General features: G+C 30.5%; 1 protein-coding gene across 1 annotated transcript; it reads right to left on the bottom strand.

The window, feature by feature from the left end:
* Nucleotides 1-1,928: 1,928 nt before the first annotated feature.
* MS3_00004386 (uncharacterized protein) lies at nt 1,929-12,475 on the bottom strand. Its single transcript, XM_012939761.3, has 2 exons — nt 12,358-12,475; nt 1,929-4,472 (listed from the first exon to the last, which is right to left on the bottom strand). The coding sequence occupies exon 2, from the start codon at nt 4,378-4,380 to the stop codon at nt 2,371-2,373; it is 2,010 nt and encodes a 669-aa protein (XP_012795215.2). The 5' UTR covers nt 4,381-4,472; nt 12,358-12,475; the 3' UTR covers nt 1,929-2,370.
* Nucleotides 12,476-23,436: the final 10,961 nt, after the last annotated feature.

Genomic DNA, 23,436 nt, shown 5'->3' with positions numbered 1-23,436 from the left:
CTTCTTTTGTGGTTACAGTCAATCACTCACACACACACACATATATATGTATACACCTACATATACACAAACACTCATATTTTATCGGATGAGATTCTGGTAGTGTATTCATTTGCTTGTTTGTTCAATAAGGGACAATGTCTATCTGTGAGCACATAACTAATTATGGATGAAAATATAGAGATGTTATTGATGAAATATCTATTAAAGAGATTATTAATAATAATAATAATAATCTTATATTGTTATACACGCAATCCCTTTGTTTTCTATAAGTTCTCTTGTCCTAAAATACTTTTAATTATTTATGAGAAGAAGAAGAAGAATCGAAAATTAACTTTCTACAGGTGTTAGTAGGATAATTTACCTGATTCATTATGATAGACAAATACTAAATTTGTGTTAATATGCACAGATTAATTATATGTAGATTGTCAAATATTATACAGAAAACAAAAGCGACAGTGTGGAGAGAACAGAAAGAAGTTCCATTTGAGCAAGTTTATTTAGTTATTTAAACACATAACCATTGATACAAGGAGGCACTAAATACATGTGCGTTACGTAAAATCATTCGATTTTTGAGGGTTGGACGGCCGAACTGAAGCAGGTGGTTTTCACAGGGGGCCAACACCTGGAGCCTTTGACCTAAAGGTCTGATCCACAAGGCAGTGGAGTAACCTTGGGAGATGCAGTCCCATGGTAGTCGGCGACCAGTAACTGTTTCATATGCCATTTGCTTCCTCAGGACCCTGGAGACCATGTGCACCATTCGTTTTACAACTCCCGTAGGTGGATTCTCCATATCCATCAACCAACCCGATTAAAGTTCCGGACATTCTCTTTTCGTCCTCTTAATTTTGTAAACAACACTCCGACAGCGAGAATGGATTGAGTAGGATGTCTCTGACAATAAAGATATACACGTGGCCATGTCAGAGCATTTGGAGAGAGAGAGTTGACTCTCCCCACTCTCGGCCGTACCAGGGCATTTTAAGGCCTGTAATTAATTTCGAATTTGATTTTTATGTAGTAAGACAAATTAATAATGGAATTCGAAGAAGCGATAATTCATTAATTTAGTCTTATTAGAAATGAAAGGTGGAATTTTTCGTTAACTTTCGTCCTAATATTGTTAGTTTGTTAACTGTCCTTATAGATCATATCTTTTTCAACAAAATAGGAGACTTCTATGATTTTAGAACAGCCTAGTTAAAATTTCTTTTGGAACGTCCATTCTATTTAGCCATTATTAGTATAATATTCTAATTTACGAATTACTATTTCTGATACTTAGATACTACAGGAATTCGATGACAGAGTCATATGGACATTACCTTTATAAGTTGTATTCATCATAGATTGATATCATTTGGGGATCCCTTTAAAAACCATGTAAAACTTGACGACCAATTCATTCTTGTTTAGGACTTACATTCACTTCAAACCAACTAGATAATGTTGTTTAGATTGTATTTTGGTGATTATAAAATTGCATTGTAATGCATTTTTCAGTGTAACATATGAGTGTAAACTTCTTTTGAACAATTAAAATAATTGATGACGGTGAAATCCATTGATATATGCTTGATTACACCTGAAACTTGTAAATTGTATATCTAACATTAATAATTCATGTCAATTTAAATCTGAAGTTAATTTCTTCTTAAACTAATGAGAAGTGGATATTGTATAGAACTACTCAAAAGCTCTCTGCTCTAATTTCACTAATACATTCACTTTTTATAGAACGAAGTGTTATGAATAACCTGAGTCTTTGGAAACCCTGAGAATTTTATTGTCACTATTACTTGAAAAAGGTGCTTATTTATCATTTTCCCCTTTATATGATAATTACAATCCTACTATTACTGATAATAACAACAAAAACAACAACCGAAAGTCTTTAAAAATTAATTTTATATTTCACATAAGTAGATTATAATCATGACGGGTTTTTTTGTATCTGTACATTGATAAAAAGTAAATGAAGCAGAATTTTTTCTCTTCATATGTAATATAATGAAACAACTTAAGTACAATTAGCTCTCTAAGAAAAAAAAGGTCCACAATTTCTTGTAATGAGGTTAAAATGGGAAACAAAGGAGGAAGAGGAGGAGGAGGAGGAGGAGGAGGAGGAGGAGGAGGGGTAAACCTCAGATATACATGTGTACACATATTACTTATAGACTAATTGAAAATATATCTACAAATCTACTTTATACATTTTATCTTATGATAAGCTTATCTAAGTTTATGTGTTTAACAGTGAATAGAGGTATTCATATAAGTGTTTAGTAAAGTATTTTATCTAATTGTAAATTGTTCATTGTATAAATAAAATATTGACAATTAAATTAGATATCTGGATCAGGAAAATTTGATAGGAAGATAACAATTTGATAGTTTCATTGTGTTGTTATTTTTTCGATTGTTAATACTATTGTTTGATTCGATATTTTGAGTACATTGTATCATATGTTTATTTAATAGACCCATTCGTGAAAATGAACGTGGACAATGTGGACATGAATAACGTTTTTCACGTTGATGTGTTTGCATATGCGCTCTTAGATTTGATCGATCTGCAAATGATCGACTACAAACACTACATGAATATGGTCTTTCACCAGTATGTGTACGTTCATGTCCTTTAAGGAGCCATTTACGTGAAAATGATTTACCACAATGTGTACATCGACATGGTAATGTGTGTGTACGTACATGCATTTTTAATGCGGATGCTTGTGAATAAACTTTTGAACAAAGTTTACAAGCATAACTATTAGGTCCATTGATAATTAATGTACGATCAGTACTTTTTGTGTTAGAATATTTTGAAATTATTGGATTTCCAGAATAGCTCTTTGATTTCATATTACAAATATTTGTTAACTTTGAAACATCTTTTGTCATTGATTGAAGGCCAGACTTGGTAATTCGTATTGGTGAATAAGATGGTAATGAATGTGTTGTTGATGTAATCGTTGAAAGACGATTTAACAAAGCATTTTGATGATTATTCAATGAGAAATTAGACTGTAAGTTACAAGGAAAATTAGTTAAATCATATGATGAATAAGTTGATCCTAAAATATCTGAATTAATTGAAAGAGGTTCGTTAGAATGATGAAATGCTAATCTATCTATATTTTGAACATCTTTTAAAGAGTGGTTACTTCGAAAAGTATTGTTAACATTATTTAAACTATTAAAATCACAGGATTTATCATTGTTTGGATAATAAATATTGTTATTTTGAATTAAATGGGGAATAGGACTTGAGGTAGAAGAATTTCCTGTTATTTGTGGTGACTGACAAACGAGATATCTAAACCATTCAATATAACTAAGTTGCATTAATCTAGTATAATATTCATAAACTGCTGGATTTGACAATGAATGATCATTTGTTTCTGTATTATGATGAATCATTTCAGATTGTGAAGTAGGTAGTGTTTGATTTAGATTTGCCTTTTTCATAGATAAATTAATAGCATATTGTTCAGTATTTGATTGTTCATGATCATATTTCAAAGAATTTTCATATTGATAGGGCAAATGATTTGTTAGGTTTTCAATAGGGGATCTATAATCTTGTCTTATATTACTATTTATATTAAATATATTGTTTAATCCTGTATCACATGGTACAGTAGTATATAAACTATTTATTTTATTCATTTTAATATGATCTAATGTACAATTGAATTCATTGACTTCATTACTATTCTGAAGTTTTTCTTCTTTATCCAATTTATTATGATAATCATTAGGATCTTCAATTTCATGATCATTCATTTGATGATTCATTTGTTGATAACATAAACTAGAATCATATGGACTAGATTTTTCTGATGGACTTGGTAATGTACCTAATGTTGTATTACTACAATTAAAATCAGATATATTTAAATCATATTGTCCATTACGATTCATTGTTAAATCTTGTATAGATCTTTCTGAAGATGTTTCATGATTGTTTATTGATTTTTGTAATAGATCAAATTGTGGAAATATTTTTAAAAATTTATAAACTATTTCTTGAACATTTTGTAAATGATTCTCTTGTAAAGTTTGTTCTTTAGTTATATTATTATTCATTACTGTTTGATTTAAATAATTAGTAGTATATAAATGTGAATCATTAGATTTTGTAGAAATGAATGGATTTATTTCAGATGAATAAAACTTATTAAATACGTTTGAAAATTGTTGTATAACATTTATATTGAATAATGATGATGATGATGATGATGATGATGATGATGATGATAATGATGGTGATGATGAGATAGTTGATGATGACGATGATGATGGTGCCCTATCAGTAAGATGATTAAGTTCACAATGTGAAGATATCCATGTATCTGCAGACATTCGTTTCAATATATAATATTAATCTAATCAATAATTATGTTTGAATGAAGATAGTAGATTACTTATTAAAGATCACGATTCAAAATACAATGCTGTAAAACGAATATATATTACATTGATTAATATAATAATTTGAGAAGTGATGAAACGTGCTATTAACATAAAAGTAGAAAGAAATCTTATGTTAAAACTTTCAAGTCATTTAATATTTGACTTAATCATCTATTATTTGACTGATTTATATATTTCAATGGTTGAGATCATGAGTCAATTGAAGCTAGACCACCATAGAAAATCTGGAAGCACTGGACGACCGTTTCTTCCTAGTATGGGACTCCTCAGCAACGTGCATCCACGATTCTATGTGACCAGTGGAGTTCAACGGGGTCTGTTGTGAGGCAGTAACTCACTGAAAACAATAATAGACGGTGGTGCAATATCGTGGATTGGTTGAAGTTGGACATTGACACCACTGAATGCCAGCTCATTGGTCTAATGGTTAAGCGTTTGCTCGCGAGACTGATAGCTCCTGGGTTCGAATGTTGCAGGGGGTGAGATCGTGAATACTCACAGCTGAGGAGTCTCATACTAGGATGAAACGGCCATCCAGTGCTTCCAGGTTTTCCATGGTGGTTTAACTTCAAATGACTCATGATTTCAACTAGTGAACTTACTAAAATCTCCACAAAACCCCTTCTGATAAAAGTAATTTTGTTTATACTACTAACTTCTACACTTTCCTTACTTAAATGTATCAATGCTATGGTTAGACTTGATAGTTTCAAAGTAACTGAATATTGGGTAGAAAGTTAGTAACAAATATATTTTCATTATATCTCAATGACTAAACCTTAATATATTTATAAAGTTACCTATTTAAGTATATTCCACCATTAATAAACCATTCAATACCATCTTTATAATAAAGTCTGTTGTGATAAAAATGGGTACACTGTTATATAACTACTGACATTTCGTAATTTTCAATCAACTGTAAAGATATCAGAATTCTTATTCTTAATGAAAATTAAACATTTAGTTGGTAGTTTAATTATTAATTTCTTATTGAATAATTACTTTTATGATTTTAACTTCAATGATCAATTTGAAGTTATTTATATTCTGTATATTCCATAAATTAGAATTATTACAAGTTAAATCTATTTTTAATAGTTGAGTCACGACCAAACCATCCAGCTCAGAGAACAAAACTCCACCAAAATCATCCACCTGAGCTACAAATCTTCTCCACCATCTCAATAGTTGAGTCAGTCAATTGAAGTTGGACCATCATGAAAAACCTGTAAGCATTAGATGACCGTTTCGTCCTAGTATGGGAATTCTCATCAGTGCACATCTACAATCTATAACTAGCAAAATAATTAGTTTATCCATATGAGAGTACATTTTAAAAAAATCTATTTATATAAGTAGTTGAAGAGTTAGTAACTAATTTTAAGGAATAAAATAACTAATTCATTTACTTTTTAGAAGTTTGAAGTATAATCGATTACACTGAATTTTGGAATTGGAATTTTTGCTTATGTATCAGTTACTAATAAACATTTTGGATTATAATCTTTAATTCAATTCATTTTAAAACATTAAATAGAAGGCAATATATTCACCTTGAATGGATGACTAATATATGAAGCCTCATAATTTCAGTTTCCCTAATATTGGTAAGGATTCAATAAAGTACCATTAGTATATAATGCGATTTTCCTGCAACCGTTAATTATAATGTTCAATAATTAACACATAATCATACCTAAGAAATAAAGTGAGAGGTATTTTCACTATAATTCGGTGATATATCAGACATCATGACGTTGGGAAGTACACTATTCAGTAAAACAGTTATCTAGTCCATTTTTTTTTTCAGGAGATGCAAGCAGCTTTAAACTGAGTATCCGAACACTTCCAGAAGTAATAACTTTATGCAATTTTCATTTATTCTACTACTGTCAAAACAAAAAACTGACATAAAATGCTATAGAAAGATTTCAACTTGAATTGTACTGCTAAATGCAGATCGTCATCATTATATTATAACCTTTGGATATCTTGGCAAACCAGTTAATCACTTAATTGATATATTGTGGTTCATATTTTCAATTTTGGCCAATATGTAGTGTAATAAGATCCTCATCTATTATCACTAGTCTTTTGTTATCTCATTTTTGACTTGATTGAATCAACCCGTCAACGTTTACCGTGAAACTTTAGAAGATCAACGCACAAGTTTATTGAAAGTCAACAAATAATTATGATTTAGTTGTAGACATTTAGGAAGACTATGGGGTCATTCGTTGAGAAGATTGGGTAAGAAACGAAATAAGGAATAATGTTGATCTATCTCCTAAGTTATGTCTAAATACAAACAAATGGTTTTAATGTATGGTTTATTATTTTTTTAAAAGAGACCGTCTTTAAAAACAATTGTTTTAGATACAGTTCTCTATAATGAAATGAATTATAGTATCAAATAGGTTCACTCAACAAATATTATAACATTTTCAAGTAATTGGTTTTGGTCATTAAATCAAAAGTTATAACAGTACCGATTGTTATTCACCTAATATCCTCACCATATTACCCTAGATACTTATCACAAAGTCATTGTCAACCTAACGATTAATGATTGGAAAATAGTGCATTAGCATTGTGAATAGTTAACGTTCCTTACTTTTACTCCTTTTATTATTATTTCGATTGATTTATGACTATTCAACTGGCCATTAAAACTGTTCATATAAAGAGAAATTCGATTAAGTTTTATATTTCCTTTTTTTAGTTAACTCATTAAAACACACACACACCCTGAAATTATGTAATACAGATTTCAATTGACTACAGTCATAAAACATGAATCAAAATATTTTCAAAGTGAAATAATTAATTCACCCAGATGTTTGTGTTAGTGACACGTGTCCATTCGAATTCATTATGAAAGTCAAAAGTAATTGCTATTTAACTTTTCATTGTAATTCTTTATTATTATTATTATTATTATTACGAATTTATTTACAAAAGGGACTGATAAACTAAAAAAGATTTTAATGGATAATTAAATTAAGTGTTTCGTTGGTCTTGTAGTACTTGTCTCTAGATGATCAAAAAAGAACACTGATACTATTACTTTAAGGATCTTATTATGGTTTTAAAGCATCTGATACTGAGATGATACGTGAATATCAGTGTTAATGCTTATATATATATATATATATATATATATATATATATATATATATATATATATATATATATATATAATAGTGAAGTCTTGATGAAGTAGTTTGTGCTACTTAATTATTAAATATGGTTTTTTTGAAGATTTATACTACATTCTTAAATGATACACTGCTTCTCTAACCATGACAAAGTTTTAATTTCAATGGTTGTGATCATGAGTCAGTTGAAGCTAAACCACCATGTATCGCTCAATTTCGTGGATTGGTTAAAGTTAGAAATTAACACCGTTAGATGCCGGGCAGCTTAGTGGTCTAGAGGTTAAGCGTTCGCGTGAGAGGCTGATAGGTCTTGGATTGGAAGTTCGCGGGGGGGCGGGATCGTGGATGCGCACTGCTGAGGAGTCCCACAATAGAACGAAACGGTCATCCAGTGCTTCCAGGTTCCCAATGGTAGTCTAGCTTCAGTTGACTCATGATTTCAACCATTGAAATTACTACAATATCCACAAAAACATTTAATTGTTAAATCTTCATACAATCTACTTCTATTTAGGTCTCAAAGCTGTTTGTATACGTAGTGATGAAAATATTATGAATTATTCGCTTAATAAATCCTTATTCAAACCAATCCAACTCTAGAATAAAGTACACTACTGTGTAGTCGGCTTTAAACATTACTTCTTATTTTGAGACTGAGATAACACATTAAAAAAACTGAGTTAAGTAGATCATGATAATTGTTAGCAATTCGTCATTTCAAATGTATCAATAAACAGTTTAGTGAAGATGGAATTAACACTTCTAAATGTTCTAGCTTAATCATTTGTAGAAATAATTTATTGTTTATTTATTTGAACACATAAATATTAGTACAAAGGGGTATCGAATACATATGCACCACACAAGTCACTTGATTTGTGTGTGGGTTGTGGTACTTCCCGAGCCTTTGATCTAGATGTCTAATCCGCAAGGCAGTGGAGTAACCTCGAGAGATGCAGTCCCGTGGTAGTCGGTGACCAACAACTGGTCCATACGCCATTTTTTCCCTCAGGATGTGCACTATTTGTTTGGAATCAGGGTTTTACAACTCCCCTGTGTGGATCCTCCATATCTACCAACCAATCCGATTAAAGTTCTGGACATTCTCTTTTCGTCCTCTCAATTTCGTAAACAACAGTAATGCTGAGAGAATGGATTGAGTAGGACCTCTCTGGTAGTGGCTGCATATGCGTGGCCATATGAGAGCATTTGGAAAGAGAGAACTGACTTTTCCCACTCTCCACCGTACCAGGGCATTTGGGGGTCATTTGTAAAAACAAAGGAACTACTAATATGGGAGCCCATTCTAACCAATCATAAATCACTTAATATAACAGGAGGCCAGATAATCCACTTTTCTCTTGAGTTGACTTATTAAAATAATTTTCTTTTTAAGATCAGTAAATCAGTAGAATAAAAGATATAAATGCGATAATTATTGAGCATACAACAAAGATCTAGTAAGCAAATATCATTCAAGTTAACATTAATTGAAAAACAGAAAGATTTCAATTTTTAATAAAAATAATATCTTGAATGAAATAATCTTAGAGCTCATTAATCATTCAAAACTGTTCTTTATTACATGCGTACTGAGTGATCTATTTTTCATTTACTATAAATTTAAGAATAAATCTTTAAATAAAGCTCAACAACGAAACATTAAATCTTGGCTTAACACTAGAACAGAAATGATAAATGGTCTCACAGAAATTATCGACAGTCCTAATTACAGAATGAAATCAATTTCAGTGTTCACATCGTTACAATTCAAAGTATGTGATAAATATTTAGCTTGAAGAGAAGAAAAATGAAATAAAAAAATTATGCCTAATTCGCAAATTTATGCCACTTGTACAGCTGCACACAGCAGACAAAAATGAAAAGTGTTCTCCGTCAAAAGTGAAGAATACGTGAAATGAACCAAAAACAATATCACAGTCTTATCAATGTTGTCACGGGAGGATACCGCATCATTTTATGGAAAAATGATATGATAGGAAAGTGAATAACCTACAAACTAATCACGTTTATGATTATGATTATTTTGTTTATAAGGATGTTATTTTATTACATAAAATATCCATTATACTGGGTACTTGTCTTATCACCTGATATCAGTTCAATTGGTAGCTTATATAATTAATCTGATTTAGTTAGAAGTTATCACTCCGCATCATGGTATTATTTGCATGCTATTAGTCAGTCAGCGTATTTGGCCGGTTAACTTATAGTCCTCAAACGTCTTTTATTGAAAACCTTCAGATTTCAATTCATAGTCGTTTTAAACTGGATTTTACTGTTAAATTCATTAATATTAGTTGACGTATTGCAAGATTTAAGAGTGAGTCAGACAACTGACCTCATCTGATAAGGATTATGAGTACCTCAAAATAACTTTTGTAGACTGTTGTAAATAGTATGTAAACTCAATATCTACAACTAAACGATTGCTCATAAAAGATCATAGTTATTTGTTTATCACCTGAATGACTAATTTAATTCAATCTTTTGAATAAATAACATAATGAGTACATTCATTTCCCTATTTCAACATTATTTTACCTTATCATTTAAATCACCCAGTTTTAAAAAAGGTGAACATATTGGTTTGAAAGTCTACTAATCTTATTACACTTCTACATTGAAAAGTTTACAATGACATCGGGTTTACGGCAATTGTATAGGATAGGTAAAATAAGACCCTTTGCAGTGTCCAGTATGTAGTTAATGAATCCCAACAGTCAACTTGAAAATGATGCATAATATTCAGGTTTTAGTTTCACTTTTCCTCAGAGAGTGTCAGTCATTCCTTCAAGTTTAAACATGTTAACATAAATTTTGAACATCAAGAGATTTTTTTTTCAAACATTTGCATTCTATTAATGGATAAGTGTGAAATTGGGAAAATGTATTCTATTATCGAAAGAAACAATACTTGAAATCTTGTCATCAGAATTACTGAATGAATAATTGGTTTTAAGAAAACCTACTGTAATGTAACGGAAAATCATCTGGAACAGAAAATTTATAGATATCCTAGTAAAATATATTTGATTCATTGGGATGGAAAGTTTTTAAAAAAGGGTATGCAGATCTTGGTAACATCAGACAACTGTCGTGTTACTTTAAGCTCACTGGCGCTAACCACTGACTTTCATTCAATTAAGGCAGTTAAGTGATGTATGGAAGATATATTGTCAAACAAGTTTCTTAATTTCATGAGTACGTGTATTTCCATGGGATTTCTTAATTACTATTACGTATTCTGACAGATTTGTACATCGAACTGCAATAATCTTTAGTATTCACATTAAAAAATGGGAATATAAAGTTTATATACCATACAGAACAGATCGTTTGACTTGCCTATTTTATGTGTGGTAGTCAGTTAGCAGTTCCAACAACTTTGAATTAGATTTATGAAATAGAAATAGAAATTTTACGAGTTTTAAGAAGACTGAATAATGAAGTTCTACTTGAAAGATTTAATTCTGACCCACAAGTTACAATTGATTTAAAGTTACAAGGTCTTATCTCATTTTTATATATGGACGCGAGTGGATGATTTCTTCAGAAAAAAAAGTACAAAAGATATGTATGTAGTAAATTTTGAATGTAATGTTAACTAACAAAGTCATAGGATACTCTGAAATTCATTCTAAGACGCTTGATGGATAATAATCATACTATTTATTTTCATTTCAGTAGTTCAGCTGCTCCTATAGAATCAGTTATATTGGACATGTAATCAGGCAGTTACACCATCGGATTTTTGAAAACCATTCTTATAACTGACCAAATGACAAAATAAAATAATAAGGAGCTCTGTTCTGGGATATTAAGTCCGTAATGGTCACCACATTTAAAAAATTAGCCTTCAAGGTTATCTGTAGAATTCTGTTCAACTTGCCTTATGCTTTCAGAATCAGTCTCCGAAGTACAGAGAAACCCATGGCAATAGGTATGAATATACTTGAAACCTGTGTATAGTAAAAGTTTATACAATTTTTCCGGCTATCCTGATCTGCTACTTAATTACTATTATGTCGCTCAAAATATTTTTTTTCAATATTTTCAATTTTATGTTATCTTCTATTTGTATTCTTACGTAATCTATCTGAAAAAACCATATCATCAACTACTAATTATCGCTTTTAGGGAAGATACGGAGGTAGATAGCGAGATTGATTACAATCTTATTTATTTGTCATTTAATCTATATTTAATTTAAAAATCTATTTATTAGTGTAGGACCACGATAAGGAACTAATTTAATAGAGAACTTTCAGATTATCAACATGTTTTTGTAAATATTATCTAGCCGATATTTTCTTATACACTTTAATTACTTTAACAGTCGAGTTTATGAGTCGATCTAAACTGGACTACTATCAAAAACCTGAAAGCATTGCACATCCGTTTCATCTTAGTATGGGACTCTTCAGAAATACGCATCCACGATCCCGTGGGACTCGAACTCAAGACCTTCGATCTCGCAAGCGAACGCATAACCTCTAGACCACTGAGCTAGCATCCAATTAATATATCTCATAAATTTATTCATCATACAACAAATTGTAAGTTGTCTAGAATGTTCTTCCCTATTTTCTACTTTTCATTGAAATCTTTTGTAAATGGTCAATATTAATAAAAATGATCTTTAATATAAAGCTGGTATTATTTAATGAAATTAAAAAGAAATCTATTGACTGATCCAATGCAAATACACTATTCAACTTACCTAAGAAAAAGTTAAATTGTCATATCAAGTCATTTCAATTGTAATCGTATTTATTTTGAACGTTTATATCACATTAGTAAACAGTTGTATAGTAATTTCCTAGCTAGTTATATACATTTTAAATCCATATATAAAAATGTATTTAAAAAAAAGGAAACCGTAACTGACTTAGTAACTGTCTATTATATATAGCTACTTGCCCCTCCTCCTCCCCAAAAAAATTTGTTAATACACATGTATGGACATATATATATTGTTGATTTATTTCTCTTCAAAGTGTAATACATAAACATGTGATATGTTCATATAATGTACGTGTGTGTATTTACCAGTTCACATAATATGGTTGAACGGTTGATGTTGATGTGTGCACACGTGTTTGTCTATTTTTTTTCCTCCTCCTTCATTGAAAATGATGAATTTTCAAGTGAGTACATGTAGAAATCACAAAATGTAAATGGAATGACAATGATAACAACTACCATTTACAGTGTATATGATGACTGGATATTTCTGTATTTTGTTTTTCTCTTTGTGTCATAAATATAAATACCACATTTTTGGTAAATGTGCTATTGATGTCATCAATAATAAGTGTCAAGTGGTAACTAAAAATGGCATTTTAAGAAAATCAGTGAGTAAAATCAATGATGGATAGTGAAAACAAGGAATGAACCAATCAATAAAATGAGACGTGGTCATGATTGTATAATTATGCCACACAAAATAATAACAATAATAATATGAACAGAGTAAGATGGGAGCATATTGTTTGAGATTCTCATATGTATTTACTATATTTAATTATTATCACTAGTAATTTACATTAAATGTGAAGTTTAATGAAAAATGAGTTGGTTTCACGTGGTTTTACTGTTTTTTTTTCATTTCTTAACTGTTTACACTTCAATATGACAAGACAAATCAAATTTAAGCGTAATACATACACAATGAATAATCACGTTTAAAAAAACAAGTTGCATATTAGTTTTTTTAAAATGATCTATCAATTTGAGATTCTAACCTAACTAAAATAAATGTTCAGCAGAAATCTTGATTTGACCGTTATGAAGTTAGTATCAGAAGGAGTTTTGTGGAGATTTTAGTAATTTTAATAGTTGAGATCATGAGTCAATTCAAGCTAGACCGCCATGGAAAACCTGGAAGCACTGGACGGCCGTTTCGTCTTATTGTGGGACTCCTCAGCAGTGCGTATCCATGATCTCGCCTCACGAGATTCGAACCCAGGACCTATCAGTTTCTCGAGCGAACGCTTAACCTCTAGACCACCAAGCTGGCCGGCATCCAACGGTGTTAATTTCTAACTTTAACCAATCCACGAAATTGAGCGATACACTCACCATTGTCTTCAGTGAGTTACCACATCACAATAATTGAACATCATTGGTCACTACTTCCCATTAGAACTCCAGGAAATACCTTTTGAAGCCAGTCGCTAGTATTTTGTGGACATTATAGTAATTTAAATAGTTGAAATTTCTATGGAGAGATCAGGTTATCTCTCCTTTTGTTCAAATCTATATATCTGCCATAACTTTAGCTATCATCTAATTGATTGTTGATCATTAACTTTGTTATGCTCCAACTTCATCACATTTTACTATGTATACACTGTTGTTCATTTCAATTTTTGACTTTTATTCGAAAAATAAATCTATCCTGATTATCCTATCCTCTCTATCTCATATTAGAATGTGAATTATTAACGTTGAAGTATTGCTGTATGTCAGATTTCCGGTCTATTAGAGTGCATATTCCTTCTCGTTCATACAACAACAAAAACAACAAATCCTCAATTATTCGTAAACAGAATTGATAATAATCCAGAAGGGAACTATAAATACTTAATTGTTTTTACCAACATTTAACAAAAATATTAGAAGTCTACTTATAACTAGAAACATAAATCCTAATAACCAAGTACATGTTTCTATGGGTTTTTTTTCTCGTAGAAACTATCAAAAATGAATTTCAACCTTGATAGAAATGACCAGAAATGTTAATTTAGAATTATAGAAAGAATTCTATTACAGACTTACATTAATAATTAAAATTTTAAATTAAGTAAATACTTTAGTTTCAATAGTTGAGATCATGAGTCAATTCAAGCTAGACCACCATGGAAAACCTGGAAGCACTAGATGACTGTTTTGTCTTATCGTGGGACTGCTCAGCAGTGAGTATCCACGCACTTTAGTATTCAACAATTATATTCATTGTATACTATTCTTATGTAAACTTTAGTTAATAAGTTCTAAAAAAAGAGACTACAATATATCAGTGTATAAATTACATTTATCATCAGTGTATAGGTTAAACTGTTACTATATAACTTTCGAATAAGAATACTTATGATAAGAGTAGGTAAAAAAATATATATGAAAATTAACTACTCTTTGATAAATTATCTTGTAGATTTTTTCGTTTGTTCCGGAACCATTGAACAGTCAGTCACTCTGAAGAAGTGGCTTATATTAGGTCACGAAACATCGAAAATATAATTTTTCTACTCATTAGGATATAACAGAAAATATATTTATTATTAGCTCTCTACCTAATGTTCACTTTATCTGAATGGTATTTAATGCCAACTATTATTTGTACACTTTTTTGTAAAATTCATTGATTAGTTTCAGTATGATGTTTTGGAGATTGTTGAGTTCTTATTGAGACCATGAATGGATCAATGTCTAATCACATGAATAACATATTACACTGTTGAACAGTGATTATAGCAAATCAAATAGTTTTATTTCATTCTAACTGTTCGTTTATGGAAGTGAGATGTTAAATCTATCATTTGTAATAAATAATACAGAAATGGAAATAGATGAATTGAATGTTAGTAACTTAGATCATATAACAAGTAATTACAATGAAAATATACTTTTCTTGATGCATGAGATCATTAACAGTTTACAAAAAGAAAGTGAGTATTTAAAGATTATCATCAGAAGGGGGTTTTTTGGAGATTTTAGTAATTTTAATAGTTGAGATCATGAGTCAATTAAAGCTAGACCATCATGAAAAATCTGGAAGCACTGGACAGTCGTTTCATCCTAGTATCGGTCTCTTCAGCAGTGCATATCTATGATCCCGCGGGACGTGAACTCGAAACCTTTGGCCTCACGTGCAAACGCTTAACCTTATCAATTAAAAATCTCTGAATTTATTGAAGTAGCCTTTTCAATCAAATTAGCATAATTCTTAGTGGATAAAATTCATTTTTGTACATTAAATAATTTTACTAAACAGTCAAAATATGATAACACCTAAAAAAATTTATGGTTTATTTTTAGTAACACTTCTATCGCAACTTTACGTTCTGAATAAAGACGTTCATTTTCAGAGACAGTTTAATATCCATCTTAATATTTACTATGCATTGTAAAATAAAACTTTAAAAACATTGCTGAGACCTTCACAGATATAAAAACCTGAAATCACTGGATAGTCATTTTTAATCTTAATATAGGACCCTTTCAGTTTGCGTAGTCATGAGTAAGGAGTCCTGAACGAAATGAACATTCAGTGTTTCCAGGTACTTAATAACTGTTTAACTTCTATCATTTCATAATCTCTTGCAAGTCAAAGTTATGAAAATCACCATTCTTGTTCCGTTTTCTTTCTCACATATAAATAAGTAGTATATAATTAATCAAGATATGTATAAGGCTAAAGAAACTATCAGAATAACTCAAAAAAGTCAATTAACATATAATAACTTACTTGAATATATATAGAAGTATTTTAATATAATTTCTTTTTATAATAAGATTGAAATTCTATTCTTATTTTAAAGATCCAAATGGAATAGTTATACATGTACAGATTCTCATCAAAGGAATTAATATTACCAACTAGTTTCAAGTAAAACAATAACAAGTTATTATTATCTCTGAAAATGGCTTTTATTTTATTTTATTTTTTTAAAAAGGGAGGGGGAAAGGATTTTGAAGGGGTTTGAAATGAGCAAATAATTCCCCTTTTTTGATTGGTTCAACCTGTTTTAACTTGTCGGTATGTAATGCATAGATTGTTAAAACATCATTTGAACTTATCAACTCAAAACATACAATTTCATTTTATTGTCTTTTTTTATATTTTTAACAAGAAAGTATGTTCTATTCTGTACAATCTGACTTTTGTAGAAAAAAAAGAGCAAATATGTCAAGCTCTATGGTCCCTTTTCACTTCACTTTACGATTCATGTGAAGTTGAATTTGTGTGTATGTGTGTGTTTAACTCTCAATCTCCTTTCCTATTTCTATTACTTCAGATTTCATTTGTATTTTCATATCTATTTCATGCATTCATAATTGTATACATTAACTTGTCGCTATTGGGCAGAGAAAAAGGACGACTGTGAATAGTAAAATAACCAATAGAAATTCGAATCTGAAACAGGTTAGAAGGAACGAAGTTCTGTGTTTTACAACATTCATAAAATTTATTTAAAAGGGAGAAAAATTTCCCGAGTAGCTCTACTTTAACAGTTTACGCGATATTCAAATTTGATTGTCAAAATAATCCTGCATAGAAACTGTATACAGAATTTAATTTTTCCAGTTAATTATAGTAAATCACAGGTTATTGATCGATCACATGGTGACTGCTGATTGCAAAGAATGGATTGGGAAAACTTTGAACTATCATCTGTTGACTGACATTGAGAAAGAGTACCAATGATCTTGAAAACCATTTCCCATTGAAGATTCAATCTTGTATCATTCAATATCATAATAAGAAATGGTTAACCCAAAAACAACTCTGGAATATTCTATTCATAGAGGGATACAAAAGTATATTTCAATTTGTGGGCAGTACTTTGAGAGGAAATTAGTTAGCTGGAGAACAGGATAATTACTTCTATTTTCCGTATCAGTCGGTGAACTAGGGAAATACTCTATTATCAGTTAGTAATTTTATTCAAAAATCAGACAATAACTGAAACTAGGGAGTACTACAAAGTCAGTACTCTCTGGCGATTTCAATTCTGTGTTACTCAGCTTCATGGTTAGAGATGTTGCTACTGAACCATTTGGGCTCCAACTTACCTCGTGTAGGACTAACATGTATTTAAAATAAAATAATTACTGAGTAGTGACCAATGTCGAGTAACTTAGACTAATGGCCACACTAGAACTTGACCGATAAAATGTGATCAACACTAAAAAAGACTTGATGTACATAAGATTTATCGTTACTTAGTAATGAATAATTTATAAACGACAATATAATTTCTGCCGATTAAATAAGTAGAAATTATGATCATTCAAACAAATTTACAAATACAGGTTAACAGAAAGAATAAAGAAATAATGAATTTTAATTACAATAATCAATTGTTTATTTTCATATTCTGAGTATAATGTAGGAATTCGTGATCTAATATATCTGTAATTGTCTTCTGATTGTAAAGAGATATTATGTATGAAGGTTGATTGAATATTTGGTTACTACACCCTAAACAAAAGGAATATACATCACTAGTATTGAAACATATAACTCAGTAATTTAGTTTTATTATTTAGTTAGAGCAATGAATTATTCAAAGTTTTACAATCAGAAATCGACATTAAGTGTGTGAGATAGTCATCTATTGCACATCAACGCTATCTAAACGAATACAAAGCATTCCAGTGCCTAACTATTAGTTCATTCTACTGTGAGGGTCACGACAGTTACTCACTGAAGACAATGGCGAGTAGTGACGCAATATCGTGGATTGGTTGAAGTCAGACATCAACAGCATTGGATACGGGCTCAGTGGTTTAGAAGTCAAGCGTTGATGTACGAGATTGAAGGTCTCAGGTGCGGGGTTGTGGATGAGCACTGATGAGTAGTCCAATACTAAGAAGAAACGGTCGTCCACTACTTCTAGGCTCCCTATGGTGATCTAGCATACATCAACTCATGAATTCAATTAATAAATTACTACAATCACTACAAACTCCCATTCTGATAATACATTAATATTTGGATTATTTAATCGCTTATCATTTAATGTTATGGTTAGTTTTAATATCTAATTATATCAGTTTTCTACAATGTCTGACTGAATTTACATCTAAAATCGTAATTACACTCTAATACTTAAAAGTACAGTTGTGAAGGTTGTTTTAACTCGTTTATAAAATTGTGATTACTAGTACATAACAATAAGAGAATTTTCAACAAAAACATACAATGAATTCATCTAATATCTATTTTAAACCGTCATTATGTTAAGTGATGCTGTCATTTATCTGTTAAGTAAAAACAACAACCTGTAACTTGACTTAAAATGGGCGTATTGAATATGTATAATATGCAAAATAGTTATGGCAGTTAAAGCATATTTCAATACATTGTACAACCAGTATATACCTGTGTATTCGTATATAGCAATATTATTTAGTTGTTATTTACTATTATTACATTACACCTAACATTTCAATAAAAAAGGATGTTTATACAAACAATGATAATGATATCTATGCAATTATATTGTCAGAACAGACTAAATGTGTTTAGTAATTGTAACTGTCATAATAACAAGTAATGTTATTACTTATTAGATATTCTCTATTATACACTATACTTTTTATTTTGAGAGTATTCTCAACAATGTTTTGTCGGTGATTGACGTCACTTATTTCTCTTTTATTTTATTCTCTATTGTCTTCTGTAAATCATTCTATTTCCTTTCAATAATTAACTAGTATCTAAAGTAGATCGGTTTGTAGTGGATAATTTACAAAGATGTTTAGACATATTAACATATTCTTTTTTTGTTTTAGTCACGAAGTGATCCCTTAGATCATAATTGGTTATATCTAGGATCAACTAGTTATTATCTTAATGCTTAGTTTTTGAGTATGGTTTCATGTTTTATATCTTATGTTCGTTTAGAGATCTAATCACCTTGAGTACATTTCTACTTGTTTATTTTTTATAGTGTCTATAGCATTATCTCAATCAGTCGAAGTCATTAGATCAGTCACGCTAAGACTAATGGTTAAAGACTGTTAAGTAGCTAGAATTTTGGTCAGTTTAACTTATCCTACACAAAGAAGTTATTTTCAGACACATGGTTCAGATGTACAACTAAAAAGTGATAAAAAGTAATCGAGTTCTTTTGATATCAGAATAAAACATAAATATCCGCCATGAAGTTAAGGATTCATATCTGCCATTATATGTAGACCGGTAGACCTGTAGTGTCAGTCATTATTTTAAGCCCATATATCTTATTCTAGTTTTTGGACAAACCATTCTATTCATTCTACTTGAGTCATATTTTGACCTTTTCAATTATTCGCTTGTCAGTCTTGACTGTTTTTATATGAGCGTATATGTGTGTGCCCTTCGACTTCCATTAATCACATGTCTGTAGCTTTATTTTGTCTGACTATAAATACTGAGTAAGGCTTGACTAAAATGGAGTTGGCTTCCCAGCCATCTTCCCTGCGTGTCATTTTGCTTTGCTATATTTCATTCGATTCATATACAAAATATATGTATTCACAAATCAGTTCTCGTTATTCGACTTATTTAATTCCGTTATTGACTAACGCGATTCAAGTCGACGATGATATACGAGAATAGGCGATAACAATCATTTATACGATCTAAATAGGAGTCAGATGCTCGGGCCACCAAAGACCATTAGGACAGTAAATTAATATTGTAATTCTAACTACCGTTTGATTGTTTGTTACAGGCTAGGTTTCTTTTAAACTTTCCAAGGTTGACATATTTAATCAAGCAAATTCAAATTCTGTGGTATAAAGCAACTAACTTCAGCATCGTTCTAGTTCTTTATTTGTAGTAAAGAATAGCACCCACGAACATGTTAATTGCTTACTTATTAAAAGAAAATCTACGAATATTTAATGAATGATTAATGCTATAAGTGTAACATAGTTTGAAAAGTTTCATTTCTTTATTGTAATACATCTACAATAAAGATGATAATAATGGGAAATGTTTATTTGCCTTTCTTTGTAGATATTGAGTATAGACCATTGTGTCTGAGAACATCTCAATGGAAAGTTCACAAATTAAAGTATTTTCATGGCTTTTTTGTCATACTAAAAAAGCTATTCGAAAATACGGTAATGTTTAATTTACTGATCATTTTACAAATGTATGAATCCAAATGATGATAAGGTCTTTATTCACAACAACAACAACAACTTAGTATTTCTTAAACTCTACAATGTAAACATTCAATTGTTTCAAAAACATCAAGTCTAGTGTTTTCAAATATTCTATGTCCGATGAAATTCAATTTTACTAGAATTCATTTATGGTTATTTAAGCCATAGCTCACCGATAGTCATTTTACATCAGTGTCTGTGCCATGAGTAATTTAGTGATACTACCTTAAAGAATACCTAACAATGAACACTTTTAATGCAATCAATAAGGTAAAAAAAATATACACTTTGATTTCTGCTTCATATTACTGTGATTTCACTGACAGTTTAATTTACCGGGAGTGTAAAGCTATCAAAGTGTACCACTTTCAAAAATTTCTTAAGTTGACCCATTATAATGTAGATAACAACTTATTGGTTGATTGCTGCATAATTGAAATGATTCTTACGGTTGACAGATTAAAAACGTTTCCGAAGAAGCTTTTGATGTGGATTATTTAAGCAATAAATAACTATTGAAACAATCTTGTATTTGTTGTTTGTATATGGTTATATTGACTGTTTTCTTTACTGGGAGGTAAAACAGACTGTCATTTAGTTGTAAACAGTCTTGAAGTAGTAAATTTCTCTGGGGTTTGCCCTTTACAACAAGGATTGTCAAGAAGTATTGTTTTGCTTTTTCAAAAACATTGCTGATACTGTACACTAAACGTGATCTGTTTTACTTCATCTCTTAGAAACTGCATTCGTTATGGTTCTAAACATCTGGACCGATATCTTAACTTGAATAAATTTTTCGATATAACTTGACTTGCTCAAACTACTCAGCTATTATTAATTTAAAATGAAAAGTGTTCATCAAAAATCCTTCATAATTAGAGAGATCCGAGAGATTCGCTTGATGTGAGATAGTTTTAGCTATGAAGTGATAATATGTATATGACCACTTGAAATTATGAAGCCTTGAACAATTAAATCTTTCTACTTCAGAATGTGATAAGAAAAATACTATTTAGTTAGTGATCCATTTTGAATGTTTCTCATTTTACAATTACGATGAAGCACCCATCCAATGATTTCTAGTTTTCAATTATTCCCCTAGTGGAAATTTCGTAAAGTTAATTGTCTGCAGACTACAATTCCTTGAAATTAATCCTTAGCATACCTTAACAACTATAAAGAGGATAAAAGCTCAAAGTAATTCTAGTAACTTTCAGTCTTGAAAATCGGTTGACTATTGTGCAATGAAACTAACAGTGATGATCTCAAGATTTAATAGATCATATAGTGACTGAAACTAGAAGTACTGAACTTCTTGGTTGAGATGACAGCGTCAAAACATGTTGGAGAACTGAGTTCTACGATCAGCTATATTTGGTTATAAATGCTTTATCACAAGCTCAAATAATCTAGGCAATGTTTACCCAAATCACAAGTTTAATTAATAAGACTAAGTACTAAAGGTTGAAAAATATACTTTTGTATCATAAAATGTAAGAAAAGAGATTGATCAATTGCAGTCTTAAGCACCAGTGAGAAGATTTAAACAAACAATAAAAATGAATTAAAATTAAACTTATCGTACAAGCCAGTGGTTATCGGAAGTCATTAGCTAAATGGATAACGCGATAGCGTTCAAAAAGGTACGAAACTAGATACAAGTCCCGAAGTGAACGTTAACTCTAGAATGCATGTAGACATCCAGCTGACGACTAATGAATAGCACGAAATATACGTCCTGGATTTCACTACTAGTCATCATTCATGCTTATGAAATAACTGATAGGCTCTTTCACATTTAAACATTATCAAAGCGATAACCAAATGGGTTTATAATTGTCAATATTTGATGTCATACTTATTTCACTTTTGCTATATGTACTTCCTATTGTTTATACGTTGACTTGTTCAAAATCATGATTAGATAATAATTAGAAAAAAGTTAGTCGTAATTACGGTGATAAATATTTGTTGGTCATCTAGTAATTTTTGATGATTGTCTGTCATAAATGTTCATTCATCTTTGAGTAAACTGATAACGTGAAATAAAAATTACTTTAGATATATACAGGATTATGCGGTTACATAATTGTTTATAAATACATACATTCATGGACTTGTAAATGTAGGTGGTTCTGTGCATCTGATCGTTCAATCGAATTATGAATAATACTTCATTTACTCAACCCTTCAATATAATTATAAATTATCAGTATGGGGTTGTGGAGTTTGTTAAGTTTTTGATTGAGATCATGAATCAATTGATGTTAGACCACCATTGAAAACCTGGAAGTACTGGATGGCCGTTTCGTCCTGGTGTGGGACTCATCAGTAGTGCGCGTACATGATCCCGCTCGTGGGATTCGAAAGCAGGGCCTTCAGTCTCGCGTGCGAATGCTCGACTTACTAGACCACTGAGCCGGCATCCAACAGTGTTAATGTCTTAATTCAACCAATCCACGAAATCACGCGACCATCTTCGATTGTCTGAGGTAGATACCTGTCTCTACCCGAACTGGATTAGCTCCACTAGTCACGGCTTCTCACTAGAACTCCCAGAATTCCCTCACGAAACCTTATCCTAAAGTAAAAAGAAAAAAAACTTTACAGATATAAAACAACAAAACTATCTCTTTAACTGAATTGGTTTACTGTTTACTAATCAAGATTAGTTGGGTATTTGATTAGTAAAATTCGAATTCATTGTTAGTTGCTTTTAGAGTCTAAATAAAACGATGATTTTTAATGATAATTTGTACAAGTTAGCTTCATGAACACCAATTGTATAATCACATTATAACATTTGGAAGTTATAACATGTATGATTTGATCTTATGGAGGTTTATAATTAAGTAACGACAGAATCATTAACATCTATTCACTTTAATGTGAGTCTAATTAAGGATCAAATCAA

This window comes from Schistosoma haematobium, chromosome 1 (assembly GCF_000699445.3).
Source record: "Schistosoma haematobium chromosome 1, whole genome shotgun sequence".
NCBI classification, from domain to species: Eukaryota; Metazoa; Platyhelminthes; class Trematoda; order Strigeidida; family Schistosomatidae; genus Schistosoma; species Schistosoma haematobium.
Note: the sequence above shows the minus strand (reverse complement) of the source record. Positions and strands in the feature narration are given on the sequence as shown.